This window comes from Sus scrofa, chromosome 2 (genome assembly GCF_054392235.1).
Source record: "Sus scrofa isolate SSC_HxYL_T2T_F1_AM1 chromosome 2, Sscrofa_HxYL_maternal_Yorkshire_Landrace_v2.0, whole genome shotgun sequence".
Lineage (NCBI taxonomy): Eukaryota > Metazoa > Chordata > Mammalia > Artiodactyla > Suidae > Sus > Sus scrofa.
The window spans coordinates 117,305,842-117,327,130 of NC_139384.1; the positions used below are offsets into that span (position 1 = coordinate 117,305,842).

The following is a 21,289-nucleotide window of genomic DNA, read 5'->3' on the forward strand; positions in this document are numbered from 1 at the left end:
GATTTTGTGGTGAAATCTACTACAGTTAGAATGGATAAGCAATAAGGACCTACTTACAGCACAGGGAACTATATCTAATCTCTTGGGATAGAAGATGATGGAAGATAATATGAGAAAAAGAATGTATATATACATATGTACTACTAGGTCACTTTGCTGTACAGCAGAAATTGGCACAACACTGTAAATCAACTATACTTTAACTTTAAAAAATTAAGAAAGCTCATGTAAAAGCAAGAAAGCAGCAGGCATTTACCCAATACAGAGCCATGACTTGTCACCTAGAGTTTTTTGGTACTGACCTTAACTATGAGACCTAAGCTGATGATCCAGTTGGATAAAGATGTATAGGGTACGAGCAACATGAGTACAGAAACTAGCACTACTGCCGCTCCCAATGCATAGTCATTGGGTTTTTAAGATTGCTTTCCTTTAATCCTGACAACTTATGTGCCATTAAGTAAAAATTAGCTATCAGTTATATATATCTCACTGTTTATCTAAGTTACTCATTCTCCTGAATATTTGAGGTCTAGGTGTCTATTTCTCATTGTGACAAAAACCAGTTCAAATTATATAAAGGTACAGTCTTTTGAGGAATGAAGAATCCTATATGGCATATACAAAAATTTAACTGTATACATGGAACTGTATACTGTATACTACTTATGGACAAGTAGTAACAATGGTGCATTAGAAGCTTAAAGTTCTTAACATATGACAAAATCTACCCTTCCTTAAGAATTGAGAAAATACTTTCAGATTTTACTTTCACTTAGGCCCATGAAGTAAAAGCCCTAGCATAAAAACCGTTGCAGAAAGTGATTGTAACAATGAACACTGATCAGAAAAAAATAAGTCTAAGAATTTGCAGCTTACGTAATGTGATTTGACTGGTTCCCAAAATAAACTATTGAACAATGTTTCTCAAATATATTAACAAACAAACAGTGTGTTTAAATACTGTATTAAGAATACCATATTTAACCACAAATGTCCTATCTTGAAGGGAGAGTACATTCACTTACTAATACATAGAAAGGAATACCATTCAGCATATTAGTGGAGAACAAAGAATGGCCCTGGCTTTTGGGGATGCACAGTGATGAGGACAAACCGGCAGAGGGATCAGACTCAGACCATTGCAATGTGGTTTCCCTTCCTGCCACTGAAGATGAGTTTTTACTAGAGTTCTATAATTTTGATTCTTTTCTTGGCTGAATATTTCTCTTTGCTTATGTCAATGTCATGTCTGAGAAGTCAATCCAAGGTATTTGGCTCCAACTGGAACCCACAGGAAACAGCTTCCAGACAGCCCTTGGCCAATGTGCTTTCCAATTCTTGGTTGATATTTAAACACAAAACTAGAAGGAACTGTTGAAGGGACTTTAAAAATATTTCATAGTCAAAAGTCCTTATTCTCATACAATATCCTTACTTATTCAGATTTTTAAATGATTTGAGGATAAAGCTGTTGAGAAGAAGACAGGCAAAGAAGAGACGCTTTTTCCTTAATCTCTTGCCAATAGGAATCACAGTGTGCTGGCACTTGAGCCACTGAAAAGTAGAGCAGTTTCTATCAACAACTTGTTTCCTACATGACCATTTTAGTAGTCAAGCCCCAAGTTGTCCACCTTATTCTTTTTGTATATATTACTGTTACCTGAAATTGGCGTTTCAAATATCAATAGCCATAAATTTGTAAGTTGTGGTCTAGGCTCTGATCATGCTGATTGACTATGACCAAACAAATGGAAAAAAAAAAAAGCCAAGTTAAAATTATTCTCTTTAAGCTAAATCATATCTAAATTATTCTAAGAAGTTAAGAAATGGTGAACTTTTAAAGACTTATGAGATAATTGATTCAATACCTTCCTCAGCAAACTCAGACAGTATTTGGTCATAACCACTGCTCAAATATTTACTATTAAAAATTTGCCTTTTATTTTAAATTCACAACTAATTGTTTTAATGTACATAAATCTCTGAAAACAGTAGTTGCCAGGTCACTTGGACTTAAATTAGAATAGCTTTATGGAGATTAATTCAAGACATATTTTGCATATTGATCAGTTTTTCTCTTTTTTCCTTAAATGTCAGAGAAACAATGGAATTTCTAAGGCTATTTATGTACTTTCTACCACTTGGTTCTTAAGGGTAGAAAGGCAATAAAGCAACCCAAAATATGTAATGAATATAATCCATGAAATAAATTCATGAATTTTTCTTGCAGTCTTTAAATATAGCAGTATAAACCTTTGTTGTGAACACTAAATGTCAGTATTAGAGTTTTTTAAAATGATAAAAATAAATTTCTTTCCTTTGGCTAAATTTTTTTTTTAAATAATCATCTTCTTCTAGAAAGCATCTTAGTAAATATTATTTTTTAAAAATTAATATATTCTATATTTTGTGTACAGATACACAGATTTTGAAAGATAACAATCAAGTGATAATGCTAAGTTACTATGTTATGGAACTAAGGCAATTTTCCCAGGTGGCCAGGATAAATCTGCAAGATGTTCAGTGCGGATGTTCCCAAGTGTCACACTTCATTATTATGATCCATTTACTTTTTAATTGGAAATTATTCTCATATTTTTATTCTAGCAATACCTTAGGCAGGTAAAATTTAGTAAGCCTTGCTTTTACAATTTTGTGAATACTGGGCACAAGTTGGTTCTTTATGGGTCAGTTGATTAATTAATTGCTGGAAAGACAAATTATCCACATTCTATCCTTGTCATTTGAGATTCAAACTCTCCTAATCGGCATGTTTTCCTTCTGTTTCAACATAAGCTGAATGGTTACTATGATTTCCAGTGGTATCCAGATTTACAGGAAAAAAACCCTTTCCTACTTGGACAGCTTCATATAAATCAATGAAGTTAGAATACACCCTCGTACCATATTCAAAAATAAACTCAAAGCAGCTTAAAGACTTGAACATTAGACATAACACCATAAAACTCCTAGAAGAAAACACAGGCAAAACATTTATAGGCAAAACATTCTCTGACATAAATTGTACCAATGCTTTCTTAGGTCAGTCTCCTAAGACAACAGAAATAAAAGTAAAATAATCAAACTTAGAAGCTTTTGCAGAGCAAAGGAAATCTTATACAGAAGCAATTGAATGGGTGAAAATATTTGCATATGATGTGACAATAGGGCTTAATTTCCAAAATATACAAACAACTCATACCACTCAACAACAACAAAAGTCCCAATTGAACAATGGGCAAAAGAACTAAATAGACATTTCTCCAAGACATACAGATGGTCAATAGGCACATTAAAAACTGCTCAACAGCATTAGTATTAGAGAAATCTAAGGCAAAACTACAATGAGGTACTGCCTCATGGCAGTCAGGATAGCCATCATTTAAAAAGTCTGTATTTTCTCAAATTATCATGCTCCATTTGGGTCATCATGCTGCATAGTAAAAAAAAAAAAAATCATATTGGGGAAATAACTATTAAAAAGTAATAATAAAAATTTTTTAAAAATTGCTTCAAAAATTTTAAAAATTTTTAAAAACTCTATAAATAACAAATGCTGGGGAGGGTTTGGAGAAAAAGGAACTGTCCTACTCTGTTGGTGGGAATATAAATTGGTGCAGTCATTATAGAAAACAGTATGAAATTTCCTCACAAAGCTAAAAATAGAGTTGTCATATGATCCAGTAATCCAAATCCTGGGCATATATCCAAAGAAAACCATAGTTCAAAAAGATACATACACCCTAATGTTCATTGCAGCACTATTCACAATAACCAAGACATGGAAACAACATAAATGTCCATAGATAGATGAGTGGCTAAAGAAGATGTGGTACATATATACAATGGAATACTACTCAGCCATAAGAAGAATGAAATAATGCCACCTGCAGTAACACAGATAGACCTAGAAATTATCTTACTAAATGAAGTCAAAAAGACAAAGACAAATAGCATATGATATCACATACATGTGGAATCTATAACACAAAAGAATTAAGCTATAAAACAGAAAGAGAGTCATAGACATAGAGAACAGACTTACAGTTGCCAAGGGGATGAAGGGTAGAGGAGGGATGGAGTGGGAGTCTGGGGTTAGCAGATGCAAACTATTATATGTAGAATGGGTAACAAGGTCCAACTGTATAGTACAGGGAACTATAGTCAAAAATTCTATGATAAACCATAATGAAATACTGAATGAGGTATGAATATATATGTAAAACTGCATCACTTTGCTGTACAGCAGAAATTAACACAAAATTGTAAATCAACTATACTTCAACATAAACAATAAAGTATCTTAAAAAAAAAAAAATACCTTCCTTCCATTCTGTTTGCTGCCGTGCTTCTTTGACTGCTCTAAAAACTAACCCTGGAGTTCCTGTCGTGGCTCAGTGGTTAACAAATCCGACTAGGAACCATGAGGTTGCGGGTTCGATCCATGACCTTGCTCACTGGGTTAAGGATCCATGTTACCCTGAGCTGTGGTGTAGGTCGCAGACGTGGCTTGGATCCTGTGTTGCTGTGGCTCTGGTGTAGGCCGGCGGCTACAGCTTCAATTAGACTCCTAGCCTGGGCATCTTCATATGCCACGGAGCGGCCCTAGAAAAGGCAAAAAGACAAATAAATAAATAAATAAATGAAACTAACCCTACCAAGCTTCCAAGTCTTTTTTCATCAGAACTTTGCCCTTTTTTCATGACTCCATTCTCCACCCCCTTCCACCTGGGCCCGAGCCCTTACCCTAACAAGTACCAGGTTTTCATATTTTATTCTTAGGTATATAAAAGGATGAATAAATCTACCTTTTTTTGCTCAAGAAATTTACAATATAAAAAGACAGAAAATAAAATGAACAATAATCGTACATTATGATGACTGTTCTATTCAAAACACATCCCTTGTGAAGAGAATATAGAGAATGTATGTTCACAAGGGATATATGTTCTATTCAAATCGTATATCACTTGTGGAGGTCAATTTCAGAGAAAGGGGCAAGAGTGAGCAATTGTATCCAACTGGAGCTTAGCTTTAAATGGAAGAAGGAGTAGAAACGATCCAGGTGGAGAAGAGGAAAAAATGCACATCAAGGAGAAAATCCAGGTTATGTCAATGTCAACTGAATGCCATGAAGTCTTCCCCACTCCTCAGAAGGTACTCTAGATACTTAAAGGTTTTTAGTCTCAATGAGAGAAAACCAAGAACTGGAAAACATGTTGGCTAAAGGCAGGCTGGCAGCTCTGTTTCCCATGAGGTCCTATTTGAGTCATGCATCTGTGAATGACTTCTCAGCTATAAGCCATTTATATTTTCACACTCTAGAATGAAATATGAATGATAGGAGCTGCTAGGAAATACTACTATGACTCAAGGTTAACTGGATTAAGATATCTAGAAAAAGTGCAATGCAGAAAGATATCAGAGCCCCCGGTAAGGGAAGAAATATTCCATCATGGAAATATCATGAGGTTTAGAATACCTATTATGCAGCTAGACAGCTACTCAAAAGCATTAAAGAAGGACACATGTTTTATAAAGAAATATTACAGCTGTGTTGCTCATTAGTCAAAATGGAAACCATATGGGAATGTTTTTGGCATAAGACTAAATTTAAAACAAGTAAGCCATTTTCAGAAAGCATTTGGAGTGAATTTGTTCATTTTCAAAGTTGTTCTTTAAAATTGTTTTTCCTTCTGCAACTTTAGTTGATTCAATACTCCAAAACAACCCGTTTGAATAACAGAGATAAACTCAAATTTCCTGAAGTCTATGAGTGGTCTATTTCAGCCTATACTTTTACTGGGGATTCTGTTTGGAGCCTGGTCTTATGCAACCTCTTCTGCAAGCAAATTCCATTCACATGAATTCAGCTTGCAGAGGATCACCTTAATTTTTATAATTCACACTCATTTAAAATTGACAAACTTTCATACCTGAAAGATGAGTCAATTAACTAAGTTCTGAAATATGGTATTTTTGTATTAACCTTAAAACTGGGGGAAAGGCTGATGCTGGAAATGTATGAAAGTAGTCTATTTATTTGTAAGAATCACATGAAAAATTATGTCTTTTCTTTTAATAGAAAGATATACTTGACCAATGAAATATTTTACAACAGACTGACAGTACAGATATAAGAGGTGAGCTAGTGATGTCACTTGATATAATTTCTGTAAGGCTTGGCATTCATTCGTGCATGGAAATACACAACTAGGAATTATGACCTTGATCATGACATTGTGAATTAAGCATACAGTTAGTTTACAGGCTGCATGGCAAAAGAAAATGTCAACGATTCAGCAAAACCCTGGGAAACTTAGGGGGACATAGTAAGTGCTATCTTCATTGTTAAGCATAATTTTACTTAGTGACAAAAACGAAAAAAATAAGTATATTGGGCATGAACTATATAGATTAGAGTATATTATATTTTGAATAAGAGAAAATATTACAAAGGTTACTTAGTCACAGTAATAGTGTAAAGGAATAGTCTCCAAACACAAGATGAAATTACTAGAACTAAATCCAAAATAGCAAAATAAAGTGGGAGAGTTCTGCTGTATAGTAAGCATGGCAAATTTGATTTTTGAAAATCCAAATGAGGACAAGTTGAATATAAATCAACAATGTATCAACATTATAAGTCAATATATTATTGGTACTGTGTTTGACGTGCAAAAGGTCTAGCAAAGCAATTTGCCAACTTGCATGGAATAAATTGTTAAGCATATAATAACAGTGTATTATATTACATTATATTATTTATATATGTGTATTTTACCTTATATAGTTTATAAATATAGATTAGGGTATTAACAGCATAGTAAATGCTGTGTTTTGAGAGTATATATAGCATATATGTACACTACTTTTATTTTTCATATATGCAACAAACTACCCCAGAAATAATTTTACATAATTTGCATTTATAGAAAAATCTATGCTATTTAAAAATTTAATAATTATAGAAATACAAAGAAAGAATAATTCAATAGAATAAATCACCCCATGATATATATACTTATCACTTCTATATATCTTTCTATGTTTGTAAAAATAATATACACATGCAATACACATATTTGTGTGTTTGCATGTGAGTGTCTTCTCCTATGAATAGGAAACATTTAGATGAGGGTGGGTTAGCTTAATAATGGTCTTGAAGTATATCAAAATTCCCAGACAAATGACTTTCAAGCAGGAATATTTTAGTAAGCTGCCTCAGTTATCATGATGATCAAAAGTTAAATGAACCTACTTTAGATTATAGAAAAGATATTCCTGAGGATGTTTATGAAAATTAAGTACAAATATTTGTTGTGATGTTTTGAATATTTATGTAAGAACAATTATAGTACAGAATCAGTGAAACTCAGAGTCCAAAGGAATCTAAATGACTATTTATGTCAATACCCACATTCTAAAGGATACAAATCTGGGACTCAAGGATGTAAACAGTCTTGTCTATGGTCAGAATAAGAGGAGTTTGTTTTTACCTTTGACCTTTGTAAGCCAGTATTCTCAGTTTGGATCAATATAAAAACACATTTTAAAGAAAATAAGAATACTTTTTCTCAGTATCTGCAAAATACATCTGTGACCTCCAGTTTGAGAAACATTGTTATAGGTCATAAGGGTACTGAGCATATCAACTGAAACTTCTTAATTCCAAGCAAATTTAAAGCAGCTGCATATAGTCAACTAATCACAGTCTTGCACATTTCTTTTGCAGCCATTAGATTATCCTTCAAATAAAAAACACTTCAGAAGATCTGTGAAATACAAGGGTAGCACATGCATTCTCAACTAAAAGATAAAGTCAAAAGAAGGACTAAAAAATTTTTAAAACCTATATGAACTGAACTTATATTTCCCTTAAAAATCATTTTGGTGAAAATGTTTGTTTATAAGATTGTTGGACAACTTTAGAATTATTAACTATGAAGGTAATATTACAGAATGCTACATATTTTCATCAGTCTCAATGATCACCAGTAAATCCTCAATCCATGTATATATCTTGATTAATACAAAGTTTATTAGATCATCAATTAAATGAGCATAGTCCCTATTATATGAATATTTATATTAAAACAAATTAATAATTAGAGTGTGATGACAAACTAGGGAAAATACATCATTTTTGTTAAAGTAGAATTAAAATAATAAAACTAATGGATCATAAAAATTTATAAAATGATTAAGGCAGATAGTTTATTTTTGGTTTCAATACTTTAAGAGTAGTTTATTATATTTGCCAAGAGGCAAAGGATTCAATATAAGTGTTTGAATATTTTTTTCCAGAGCTAATTACAAACAAATACGAAGTTTAAACCAATTAAGCTTTTGAGTATAAACACTGGGATGGAGAAAAGAGTGTTAGAACATAGATGAGAACTATGAGAACAAAGCCCCCAAAGTATAAACTTCAAAAAAGCATGCATTCTGTGACAAAAGAAGGTACCAATTCAAAGGAAAATGTCAGTGGTTTCATTTTAAAATATTACTTTCTATTTTCCTAAATTGATTGTCATTTTTTTTTGATTGACAAGTAGTTCACCCTAATCAAAATGTTAAGTGAGAATACAAGCTGATAAATCAGCCACCCATGAATGTACACTCCTGCAAGCTGCGGTTCTATATGTACACAGTCTACAGAGATTTCGGTGTAACACATCACACTCAGGGAAAGGCACAATCTAGCTCGCACTCACTGAGTCCAAAGACTGGCTTAGAACCAAGAGAGGGTTATGAGATTACTGGATTGAGGTTGAAATCTAAGAATCAACATTTAGAGTTTTATGCTTTTCTCTCATTCCAACCCCCTGTAGTGCTGATACTCAGCATAAGCAGAGTGAATGACAGGTACTGACAGAATTCAACATTAAGGTACAAATAGCCAGTTGTTTCTTGCCAAGGAACAATAAAACCCTGAGAAATAAAATCAGAATCAAGGTTTAGTAGTGACCCCAGTACTCTCTAGAAAGCTTGATATGCTCTGCTACAAAATACTCTTTCAGGAAAAGGATTCATCAATAAGGTAAGAAAAATCAAGGCCAGTTAAGGCAAAATGCTGTGAATTTCAAACTCTCAGATAAACATCAGTTTGGGAGATAGGTCTTCAGGTATTTGAGATAGAGTCTCATGAAAAACCTGAATTCCAGTGATCTTGGGCTAGGTTACCAAAGAAAAAACTAGAGAAGGAAAAAAAAAAATTAAAGCTTAAATTCCATCTTTCTTGAGCCCTTGGATTGTAACTATATAATGATCTTGTTGACTTTCATTTCTGTACCCCGGTTCATTTAGAATTTAGTGCCTGCCTTCCCTTGTTCCATTTGGATCCAAAATTCTCTTCCTCCTGTTCAACTATGTTAGAAACTTGTTTCCCCATGTCTGTGGCACCTTATTCTGCTCTTCTTTTCCCTTCCTGTCTTTTAGTTCCTTATCCCATATATTTAGTTAGTTAAATTTTCCTAGCCTTCCTGATGCACTGAGCAGTGCTGTGCAGTGGATGTGGATATAGATACCAACCAGAAGTTGTGAAACTTGATGGAGGACTTAAGCACATTTTGAGGAGCAGTTAGTTGTCCCACTGGAATTTCTATGAGGCTGGGAAAGGGCTATCTGATACTACCAATAAAGTTACAGAATTTTAGGTGCCATCTCTAATCTATGTTGGAGGAACACTCAGCTCCATGTTGCCCACAAAAAGAATCCTCTGTGTCCATCAGGGAATTAGAGATTAAGATTTCTTCATTACTTTTAGCCTATGGGGCATTGGTTTTGATTCTAGCCACAGGGGGTTCCTTGCAAAAGCTGGAGGAGAGGTGGCCAGGAGTATACTTCCATGTTATTTAATGTTGATCTTGCCTCTCCAGCTTTTTCTTTCAGAAGATATATCTAAAGATACAAAGTCTGCCTTTGACATAAGGCTCTAATTATTGGGTCTACAATTAATGTTGACTGTTTTTGATTAAGCTCCAGGGGAGCAGTTCTGGTGTAGCAGGAATGTTTTAACAGTGTCATGTGCAAAAAAAAATCAATAAATATTTTGATTTTGTGATTCTAAAAAAAAAAAAAATTGTTTTTCAGATTCTTTTCCCATGTTGTACACCTGAAATTAACATGACATTGTAAATCAACCATATGCCATAAAAATAAATATTGTAAAAAGGAAAGGAAAAAATACATAAGAGTACATGGTTCTAATCTAGAACCTACAGTTTACTTATAATATGTTTATGCACATAAAGTATAATTTTAAAATATGCTCATTTATTTATCTATGTCCTAGAAGAATTCTTAAGAAATTATCTATGGTAATTGGTAGTGGAACTGAGGATCTACCTGGTGTGCTGTTTAAATTTTTTTTACTCCATGTTAAAAAAAATGGGAAAATAAAATATAACCATCCCATTATGAAAAATAGCAATGGCTATTATGAATCAAATTACAGTAAATATAAAAAGAGGATTTTATAAAAATATATTTAATACATCTTATATAATAATTTAAAATTGTTTATTAAATTTCCATGTATTAAATTTTTTCAGATTTTAGATTATACATTGATAATTTTGTTACTAATGTATAAAGAATAAATATTCATTTTTATATCCTGTAGTTACATTTTTAATGTTTCAGCAAGTCGTTTTAAAGTTCCAAAATTCCATCTTCATTCTTAAAGTCTTATGAAATTTTTTATTTTTCACAAGGAAATTTTAAAAATAATAATAATATTAGACATGCGAGACTTCTGAATAAATACCAACTAAAAGCTAACAATCCCAAGCCAGTGTAATACATTCATGTATTCACTTTAATTTGTAACTATACATTTTATTTGTCCCTGTTAGATTACCTTCTGATTATTTATTAAGATTGTTTTAGAAGTAGAATTAGCAATATTTTACCCTCTTGTTTTAATTAATATGGTTTGGGAAGAATCACCATATACTAAAACATAATTGAATTTTGTGTTTGATGGTTATATTTTTAGAGTTTAAAAAAACCTACTATTAAATGGATGCTTTAAGTTGGTAAGCCGCCATAATTTTCAGGAGGAAAAACTTTAAATAATGAAGCTTGAGGATATAAAAACTAAAGTATTCTTGTTGTGTTCAAGGACCTTTTTGCTCTCCAAATCATTTAAACTTTCTACCTCTAACTGCAGTATTTGGAAAGGTCTTCACATTTTAACAGTGTGATTATCTGCACCCTAAAACACATGGATTCCATGAAAGCCCTTTCGTGATAGACAACAAACTCTAGTAATCAACAGAGGAGATGAAATTTTCTAAACTATTTTCCTGAATTGTATTAACCACAGGGTTTCAGAGATATGTAAAAAAGACACTTAAAGAATAGATCTTTGGGGAGTTTGCTTTTGTTTTCATATCTTATGAATCTTTGTTTCATCAACATTCCCACTTCCTTATTTTCTTTCTGAGTTGTAGTAACTTTGTACAGTAAAAACATTATGTCAAAATGCTACATTTGCATGCATTACTGTATTAATTTCATTAGTTCCATACATGAAATTACCTTCCACATACACTACGTGTAAAAATTTCCAACATATTTGAAAGGGGAAAGGCAAATCTAGAGCTACTTTTATACCCCGGGCCACAGTTGAGAACTCAATCACTTGACCTTGAGGGGAAATATGTAGAAAACATGGAAAGTAGCAAGTTAAGTTCTCTCTGGAGAATTCAAAGTAAATCTTGTCAAAAACACCTAAAGTACAGTAATCAAGAGAAAGCATATCACTACCCTCACCAGTAGACAGAAGTTTGGCTTTGCTCTTTGGAATAAAATGCTTAGGAAAGAGTAAAGTTGTTTATATTTATAAAGGTCATGGAAGAAAAGACAAAAAAATAAAAGGAGAATATTGATAAACTAATTAGTAAAAGCTTCCGGACTTTCTCTGTTTAAAATAAATGTGAAAAGCCTATATGAGTTAATATATAATACTATCTGGATTCTCATTTATTGAAAATCCTCTATTTCAGCCATGCTTCTTACTACATATTTTGCTATTGTTAGTGAATGGAGAAATATAAACCAGAGTCTAAGGAACAAAAGTACTAATTCCAAAGTTTACATAGAGATATAAAGATCCAGAATAATTAACACAATATTGATGGACAGAAACAAAGAGGACTGACATTACTCAACTTCGAGACTTAGTATAAGGCTACAGTAATCAGGACAATATGGTGTTGGCAGAGAACAGACAAACAGATCAAACAGACAAACAGATCAAAGAGATAAAGAGCCCAGAAATAAACCCACATAATGAGTCAACTAATATCTGAGAAAGAAGCAAAGGCAATATAATGCAGCAAAGAGTCTTTTCAACAATTGGTACAGGAACTACTGGTCACTCCCATTAAAAAAAAAAAAAAAAAAAAAAAAAAAACTAGGCACAGACAGTTCACAAACATTAACTCAGAATGGATCGCAGATCTAAGTGTAGAATGCAAAACTATACAACACTTAGAAGGTAACATATGAGACACTCAAAACTTTGGGTTTGGTGATGACTTTTTAGATAGAATGTTTCAAAGGCACAATCAATGAAAGAAGAAATTGATAAGCTGGGTTTCATTAAGATAATGTCAACAGAATGAAAAGACAAGCCACAATCTGGGAGAAAATCTTTGCAGAAGACATATCTGTAAATGACAGTTATCCAAAATATACAAAAAAAAAAACCTCTCCAATACGAAAATCAACAACGTGATTAAAAAAAAATGAGCCAAAGACTTCAATAGACATCTCACTAAAGAGCTAAAAATGGCAAATAAGCATATTAAAAGATGCTCCAGATCATGTCATCAGAGAAATAAAAAAAAAAACATTATATATCACTATATACATATTAGAAGGATCAAAATCCAGAACACTGAAAACCCCAAATGCTGCTGCTGATGTGGAACAATAAGAACTCTTATTCATTACTAGCGGGAATGTAAAATGTTACAGGCACTTTGGAAAATAATTTAATTTCTTTTTTTTTTTTTAATTTTCCCACTGTACAGCAAGGGGGTCAGGTTATCCTTACATGTATACATTACAATTACAGTTTTTCCCCCACCCTTTCTTCTGTTGCAACATGAGTATCTAGACAAAGTTCTCAATGCTATTCAGCAGGATCTCCTTGTAAATCTATTCTAGGTTGTGTCTGATAAGCCCAAGCTCCCGATCCCTCCCACTCCCTCCCCCTCCCATCAGGCAGCCACAAGTCTCTTCTCCAAGTCCATGAATAATTTAATTTCTTACAAAACTAAATATACACTTATCATAGGATCCAGCTATCATATTCCTTGGTATTTACCCAAATAAGCTGAAAACTCCATCCGCCACTAAACCTCCACAGAGATGTTTCTAGCGGCTTTATTCCTAACTGCCAAAACTTGGAAGAAATACGTGAGTGAATAAACTTGTACACTCAAACAATGAAATATTATTCAATTCAACACTAAAAAAGGGAATAGTTCTAAAATATACATGAAGGAAATGAGAAAGAAATTCAAATGTTTCAGCATACACACACATGCACAAAAACCTAAAAAAAAAAAAAGATAATAATAATATAAGAACAGGAGTGGTTAGACTAACGTCAAACAAAATAAAACATAAGTGGAAAAATACTATAAGAAATAATGAAGGACATTATAACAAGTGAAATAAGCCAATCATAAAAAGATAAATACTGTATGATTCCACTTATATAAAGTACTTAGAGTAGTCAAAACCATAAAGACAGTAGAATGGGGATTGCCAGCAACCTGGGGAAGAAGGGAATGGGGAGTGATTGTTTAATAGGTAGAGAGTTTTGGTTTTTCAAGAGGAAAGAGTTGTGGATATGCATGGAAGTCAATGAGTGGTAGTTAATACCACTAAATTGTACACTAAAAAAATGGTTGAGATGGTAAATTTTATATTAGGTGTGCTTTGCCACAATTTTTAAACATTGAAGAAAAATAGTGACCAATTAGATTTTGTTTAAAATTAAACTCATGCTTATCCAAAGACACCATTAAGAGAGTGAAAAGCAAACTACAGATTGAGAAAAATATTTGCAATACATGTAGTCAAAAAAGAACTAAAAATAAATGAAAAATAAGATGCGTTCTTAGCACAACATGTTATGAAGTTATACTCTAATAAGAATATACCTTTCTTTTTTCAGACTCAAATTGTAATTATCAGGAATCTGTAACTTACAAAATTATTTATCCCCCAAATGAATATTTTTATCTTGCTTTGTTGAAACTTCATGTTAAATGTCAAGAAAATGAATGTTGAATAACCATGATTTAATTATTAGAATGAAATTTGTGTATAGAATAACAGTCCAAAAAACTGTCTCAAGGCTTAAACAAGGAAACGGTAAAATCCCTGAAGGAAAATACCTCAATAATAAAACAAAACAAAATGAAAATATATTAGCCCAGTCCCACTTACAGTATAAGAAGCAAACAATTTATAAGTCTGGGTTTGGAAAGCTTTTTCTTTTAGGACTTCAAGCCATTGTATTTAATCGGTCCCCTTAACGTGTCCATCCTTTCCATGTCCACTGATTTTGATCTATATCTTTATCATTTTATGAGTTAGTTAATCAAAAAGCTCAAATGGTCTTCGTACCTCTCCTTTGTCAATACTATCTGTATTTATAAGATTTACTCTCCTAAATGCACATATCTAATTGTGCTTCATAAAGGACAAAATTGATTATCTTCCTAACCAGATCACAAATTATTTTTTCCTGTGCTCCACAGTGGACTCCATTATTCCACAAATTCACAGTGTACTTAATTATGTCCTTGCCTCAGTTTGCTCTAATGAGGCAAAAACATTTCCTTCTGGTTTCCCCTGTCCCTCTTTTCCCCGACAATCTCTTTGAAATTTTAAAAAATGGCTTTCTGCTTTTAGAGTTTAGTTCAAATATTAGGTTTTTAACATTTCTTTGCCAACCTAAGGGACCAATTTTACACTTCAGGCTATATCCCCTTATCATTTATTTATGCCTTAGCTAGCTGTTCATGCCTCAGTTTCGATCATAAAGCTTGGGCATTCCTTTAAGGCAATGATCAGCTCTGCTTGGTTTGTGAACCTATAGTATCGACAGTCAGTAGATACTTAATAAATATACATTATTGCTTACCTTCGTGTTATGTATTTTACACATTTATATGTATTCATGATGGAATTTGGCGTTTTAGTCACTGCCACTTTTTAAATAAGAGAGTCTATTTCTTAGGTCGTCTCCTTTTTTTTTTTTTTCTTTTTTTCTTTTTAGGGCTACACCTGCAGCATGTGGAAGTTCCCAGGCTAGGGGTTGAGTCAGACTTGCAGCTGTCAGCCTACACCACAGCCACATTATCGTGGGATCCAAGCCACATCTGGGACCTAGGCTGCAGCTTGTGGAAATGCTAGATCCTTAACCCAGTTAGTGAAGCCAGGGATTGAACCCCCATTCTCATGGATATTAGTCAGGTTCTTAACCTGCTGAGCCAAGACTGGAAGTTCTCTTACATAGGCCTTACTTCTGAGTTTGTTTTAATTTCAGAGAAATGTTAACTTAATCAAAAATGGCACCTGTGGCTCTGTGGGGGAAACATTAAGGATTCTTCCTCAGTCAGCCTTTTCTATCACTAGGAGGCCTCCCAACTACATTAACATTTAATCTTCCATGATATTGTCCACTAGCCATTAATACTTCTATGGGTAGTGTCCTCATCCCAAATTCATCAATTTTACTATAAATTCTTACTATTCTTTAACACAGCAAAATATAAAAATCAGGAGTTCATTTCTGAGCAGACATAAGTACCAAGTTCAAATCAAATATTTGCTTAAGAAAGAAAATGAGCTAAAGTAATACAGCACATAAACAAAATTCAAGTTAATGAACAGAGTAGCCATTATAAAGCAACAGAAACATATATCCATTGGGAAATTGCACCGAAGCTTCTCCCTGTCTAAGGAAAATTGTTATGTGATCCACTGTGCCAAGGACAGACTGGTCCTTTCCAGACACTTACCCTCTGACAGCATGAATAAGTCTCAGTGATGGATAGGCAGTTCGCACTTTCAGTTTATTCTTAAGGATTAATGCATTAACCCACTCCACGTGCTTCTCTCCTCCTTTGACCATGAAAGCAGGGATCCAAAGGACACTGTCATTCAGCATGGAAAGTCTGTGCACAAATTTTTCTCTGTCACTTTCATTCCGAAAGCCTCCAAATGCTCTTTGTACAACTGATGGATTCATGGTAATAAAATCTGATTTAGTTCCCACATCTGCAGCAAACTCCACCACAGGGGCTAGATTACACCTAAAGAGGAAAAAATGAATAGACAAAGGAAAAGTAAATATGAAACATTCACTCCTAACATGGTGTGCATGAAAAAAAAGGACAGAGAATGAACATTTTCTTGTATTTTGTTTTTTTTCACCAAGTAGGGGGAAAAAAAGGATAATGCACCTGGTAAAATTACACTTTCTTTTTACTTTTACTTTTTAGGCCTGCACCTGTGGCATATCGAAGATCCTGGGCTAGGGGTCAAATAGGAATCGTAGCTGAGGCCTGCACCATGGCCACACAGTGCGGGATCTGAGCTGCATCTGCAACCAATGCCACAGCTTGCAGCAATGCCAGATCCTTAACCCACTGAACAAGGCCAGGGATCTAACCCATTTCCTCATGAAGACTACGCTGGGTTCTTAACCTGCTGAGCTACAACAGGAACTCCGGAAAATTACATTTTCAGTAAGTTACCACACATTCAGGAATACTGTCTTCAATAAGGATGTACACTCCTAGGAATGGAGCTCAAATTGGCATCTATATTAATTCAACCTGTTGTCTAAGAATATTCATAGCTGTTATCTTCATAAAAGCACATGATATGAAGTCCTAATAGGTGAATTTATGATGGTAAATTCACAAGAACTCTGCCATGCAGTAAGCAGTCTAAACCACATGCTGTCTTAAAGTAAAACACATTACACCTGATACTCTAATCCACACCATTTGTCAAGCTTAAGTCATTTTGACAAGTTTATAAACATAAGTAAGTGGAGATGGCTTTTTTGTACCCTGAGGTTAAGGGGAAAATAGAATCCATTATAACATTTTCCATTAACATATTTGTAACTGCCTTCCATAATCCTAAATGGGAAAGAAAAGTAAGAAAAGGGAGTTATCAAATTTAATATGCCTCTTTGAGATGCTAACTAATGCACAGAAGCCTTTACCACAGGATCAGATATCTTTCTGTTCCTTTTGAAGACATCCTCAAAAATGCCTGTTTTCCCTATCAATAGGCCGTGTGCCCTCTGTGGTGTGGGGGACAGAATTTGTTGCCCTGTTCTTGCCACTGAAGCTCCAGGGCCTTCCAAAGTACCTGGGTCTGATTTTATTCTTGTAATTTGATTTCATTTCTGTATCACAAGAAAGCTTTGGAAAGCACCTTGAATTTTATCTTCAACTAACTTGTGACACTTCTCGAATTCTGTCACATAGACCTTTGGATTTGACATATAAATAGCTCTTTCATTTTACAATATTTTAATTTGCTAAAAGGCAAATTTAAATTAGTTGATAGGTGAAAATGAGATTTTTTAATAAACAATAATTTGCTAATTTGGAAAAAATGATTTGAATCTTTTCAATCTATACATTGCTGAAAACACTCACACACACAAGCACGCACACGCATAGAATTTTTTCTTTTCTTTCTCTTTGTCTGTATCAGCCTTTCAAGGGAGGGAAATAAACCAGTTGCCTCTTTCTGCATTTTTGCAGGTTTGACTGCATTATGAAAGTTTCTCACATTTCTCTTCCTTGTGTATTTTGCCATATTAAATTCTCAAACAAGTTAAATTAGAAAGTAAATGTGCCTTGCTATTAAAATTACTGGCTTAAATATCCTTTCTTATCTCTCTTAATTAATATATCTTATTGCTTCCTAGATCTCTGACAACATTTATCTAACACAACAAATATCTTTCATCTCACACAATTAGGCAAAGTCTATGTTATCGAAGATGAGAAAACAAAAATTAACACATCATATTATTGAGAAATGAATAATATCAAGTTATAGGACTTTAATAACACCCACTATATTATATGATAGAGTATTTACTTGTCTATATTCATGATCCATGCACTGATGATTAGTTATTACTCATGCCCCTCATGGTAAGACTATTAGGAACAGTACTGCCCTGGGAAAGAACAGCTACATGTGAACAGAAGCAAAGTGAACATCTGACAGTGGAACACGTGGACGATTGAGGACATAATAATCTTTAAAGTCCTAAAATGTGCTCCACATCACCTTCCAAAAGAGTCTGCAATTATAACCCAGCTGATCACAGGATGAATTTGGATACTGTGAGAAAATGCATTCTGACCAACATTAGTACAGATGCTTCTTCCTTAGGTAAAAAATAGATAACACTTGTTAACATGACAGTTAACATATTCCTGTCATGGGAGACGGTTTCAGATTCATCTCCCAGCTGTAACAATTCCTCAGCAATTCTTTCAGAGGATTTCCACCATAGAAAAACAGTATTTAGGCTTCATTTTCTCTATAACTTCAAAAATAATCAGAGCCAACTCTGTTAAAGAGAGCCAAAATAACATCCTACTGAATATTCTTTTCAGGGAAGAAAACCACTTCATTACTTTATGCATTTTGTCACTTTTCCTTATCACATATTTAAAAGCCCCTCCACACCCATGTTTGCTAACATTTAGGACTGATTCAGCATGCTTCTGAGACAGGGCTGTCTGGCCACATGTCATTTAAGAGCTAATAAGATAGCCATCAATAATGCTGCGTATTGAAAGTCAGGGACTTTCCACCTCAGAAGCAAAAGGAAACTAAGAGACTAACAATATATTTCTGGAGAATAGGGTTGATCCAGGGGAGGAACCAACATATTTGGGGCAAAGCATGCTAAATGGCTGTGATGCAAACTGAAAGAGCACCAGGAGATCAAAGAGTAATCGATCCATCTGAGATTTACTGTAAAGTTTCTATGATATGACCTAAGCATAGCCCAACCAGGCTTTGTGAGGGACAGAAATAGAGGTACTGAAAATAGCACAACAGAAGGACACACTATAAAATATAAACTATGCTGGTTCCACAAGCCTCCCTGTTCATTTTCCTTGGAGTGACTATGGCTCCTTTTTCACTAGAAGGAAAGATTAACATCATGTCCACATGTGGCCAGTAAATTAACTTCTCTGTGGTTGAGTTAGATATTTAGTCATATAATTAGCTGAATGTCACATAATCAGGGCAAGCATTAAGGAAGCCAAAATAGCCAACCAGCTGTGTTGCACTCCAGCAATTCAGTAAATTTGTTGTGAACTTCATAGCATTACTAGCAGCAATAGTGCTGATTGAGCAAGATTATGAATAGATTTGCAATCACATATTCTTCATCTTCCTTTAAAAAAAAATCTTCTGAAGGATTATAATACGCAAAAGTAGCCACAATGTGTAGCAAGAATTTATGAAGTAATACATTATTTCACATGTTATTCTAAATCTCATAAAATTGAAGACTGCTCAGCTTTTAAATGGTGGATTTTTATGAGACAAAACTTCAGAGCGCATGAGAATATTTAATATACTCAAGTTTTGCTTCTTTAGCCAAATTAAATTTTTCGTACTGTCCAACTATTTTGACATATCAAAAACATGAAAACATACACACAGAATTAAGCATGTTGGCCAAACTTCCTGTCTACTCTGAGCTGCTCGATTTTCAGTTTGTGTTTATTTTCCATCGCTGATTAAAAACCTTTGGGACTGCAGCTAGCTCTGCTCCACTTGCACTCTAGACCTCTGAAATGTCTTCTCTGTTCTCAAACCAGCTGCAGTTGCCTCTCAACACTCTTGTTATGCAGAACTGACGGTACTTACATTTACTTCACAGCTGTATACAATGGGGTTTTTTTGAAAAAAAAAAAACGTTCAATTTTATTTCAATTAATTTTTAAGGAGAGAAGTATCTATTATCTATGTAAAATACCTCAAGATCACTGAATTCCTCAGTAAGACATACCCCTTAGATTTGCCAACATTCTCCACATTTCCCTAAAGTTATGGCTCAATAGTCCAAGAAACTAGGAGGACCCTCTTTGAGTAGCTCAGCAGATATGCCTTCAGAGTTCATTGTTTAAATATGACACTAAGTGCTCAGAACATTTTCCCAGCTATCTTACTATGTGCTATTTTACAGTGATACAATATGACCAGACTATAATCTTGACAGTTATTATCAGTAACAGAAATAATGCCCTTTCAATTAACCACGTGGTTATTCACGTCATGGTGTGTGTTATATGGTGTGTGTTTTACATTTGTGCTATCTATGGAACTAGTCATCTGTGCTACTACGGTTAAAGAGCATGTATTATGATACAGGAGGTTATTGATAACTTCTTTACACATATAACATAGATTAAATGAAAAGGAAACAACACCGAGTGGATTATAGACTAACCGCTCTTCTTTCTCACCATTAATGTTCCGACAAGTTCCAATCACATGATTTTTCCAAACACGTCCTTTCTCTTCATGTATTTATCTGTACTAACGCTGAAATCCCTCAGTCCAAACCGTCATTACCAATGGAACCACATTTGTCAACTGACCATGAAATAGCAGATAACCTCTTTTCTGTCCCCAGAGGAAGCTCATGGATGCTATCTGCTCCTCTCTTGTTTTTGAGCTTGAAAAGCTGAGAGAGCAAAGAATCTCTAATACCAGGGTTTGCCTTAGGCTTTGTGGTTACCCTCACAAAATTTCTAGGGGAAGCTGAGACACGCAACCTCTCAGTCTCTCTGACTTTCTTGAGGCGAGGACAGCAGGCCCCAAACAGACCTGAAACCAATAACTTTTGCAATACTTTGAGATAAACAGTAGCATTATCTCCACTTAGAGGTGAGAAACTAGGTCAAACTTTTTAAGAAACATGTCCAAGGACATAGTGCATATAAAAGAAAAGCACAACTATTTTGGAATGACTCCAAGTGTTTGAATTGACACTATGTATACATTGATTTCTTTCAGAATCAGAGAAAATGTCTATGTTCCTCCTTCACCCCAGCATTCCTGTAGGAGAAAGGATGCCTTATCCTTTGGTCTTAAGCGTTATTAATACAGGGCCACTCAGTGATGACACCCCCAAACTCTGAGAAATAATTAAACAAAGAGTTTTAAATGCCTAAAATATAAAAAT

The 21,289-nt window shown here is 34.0% G+C and overlaps 1 protein-coding gene across 4 annotated transcripts in view; it reads right to left on the bottom strand.

Moving 5' to 3' along the window:
- ST8SIA4 (ST8 alpha-N-acetyl-neuraminide alpha-2,8-sialyltransferase 4) overlaps window positions 1-21,289 on the bottom strand; it is a 91,817-nt gene that overhangs the window by 35,808 nt on the left and 34,720 nt on the right. For all 4 annotated transcript variants that reach the window (XM_085009780.1, XM_085009782.1, XM_085009781.1 and 1 more), the window contains 1 exon segment: window positions 16,059-16,352. In XM_085009780.1, the coding sequence (XP_084865906.1) occupies window positions 16,059-16,352 (294 nt within the window).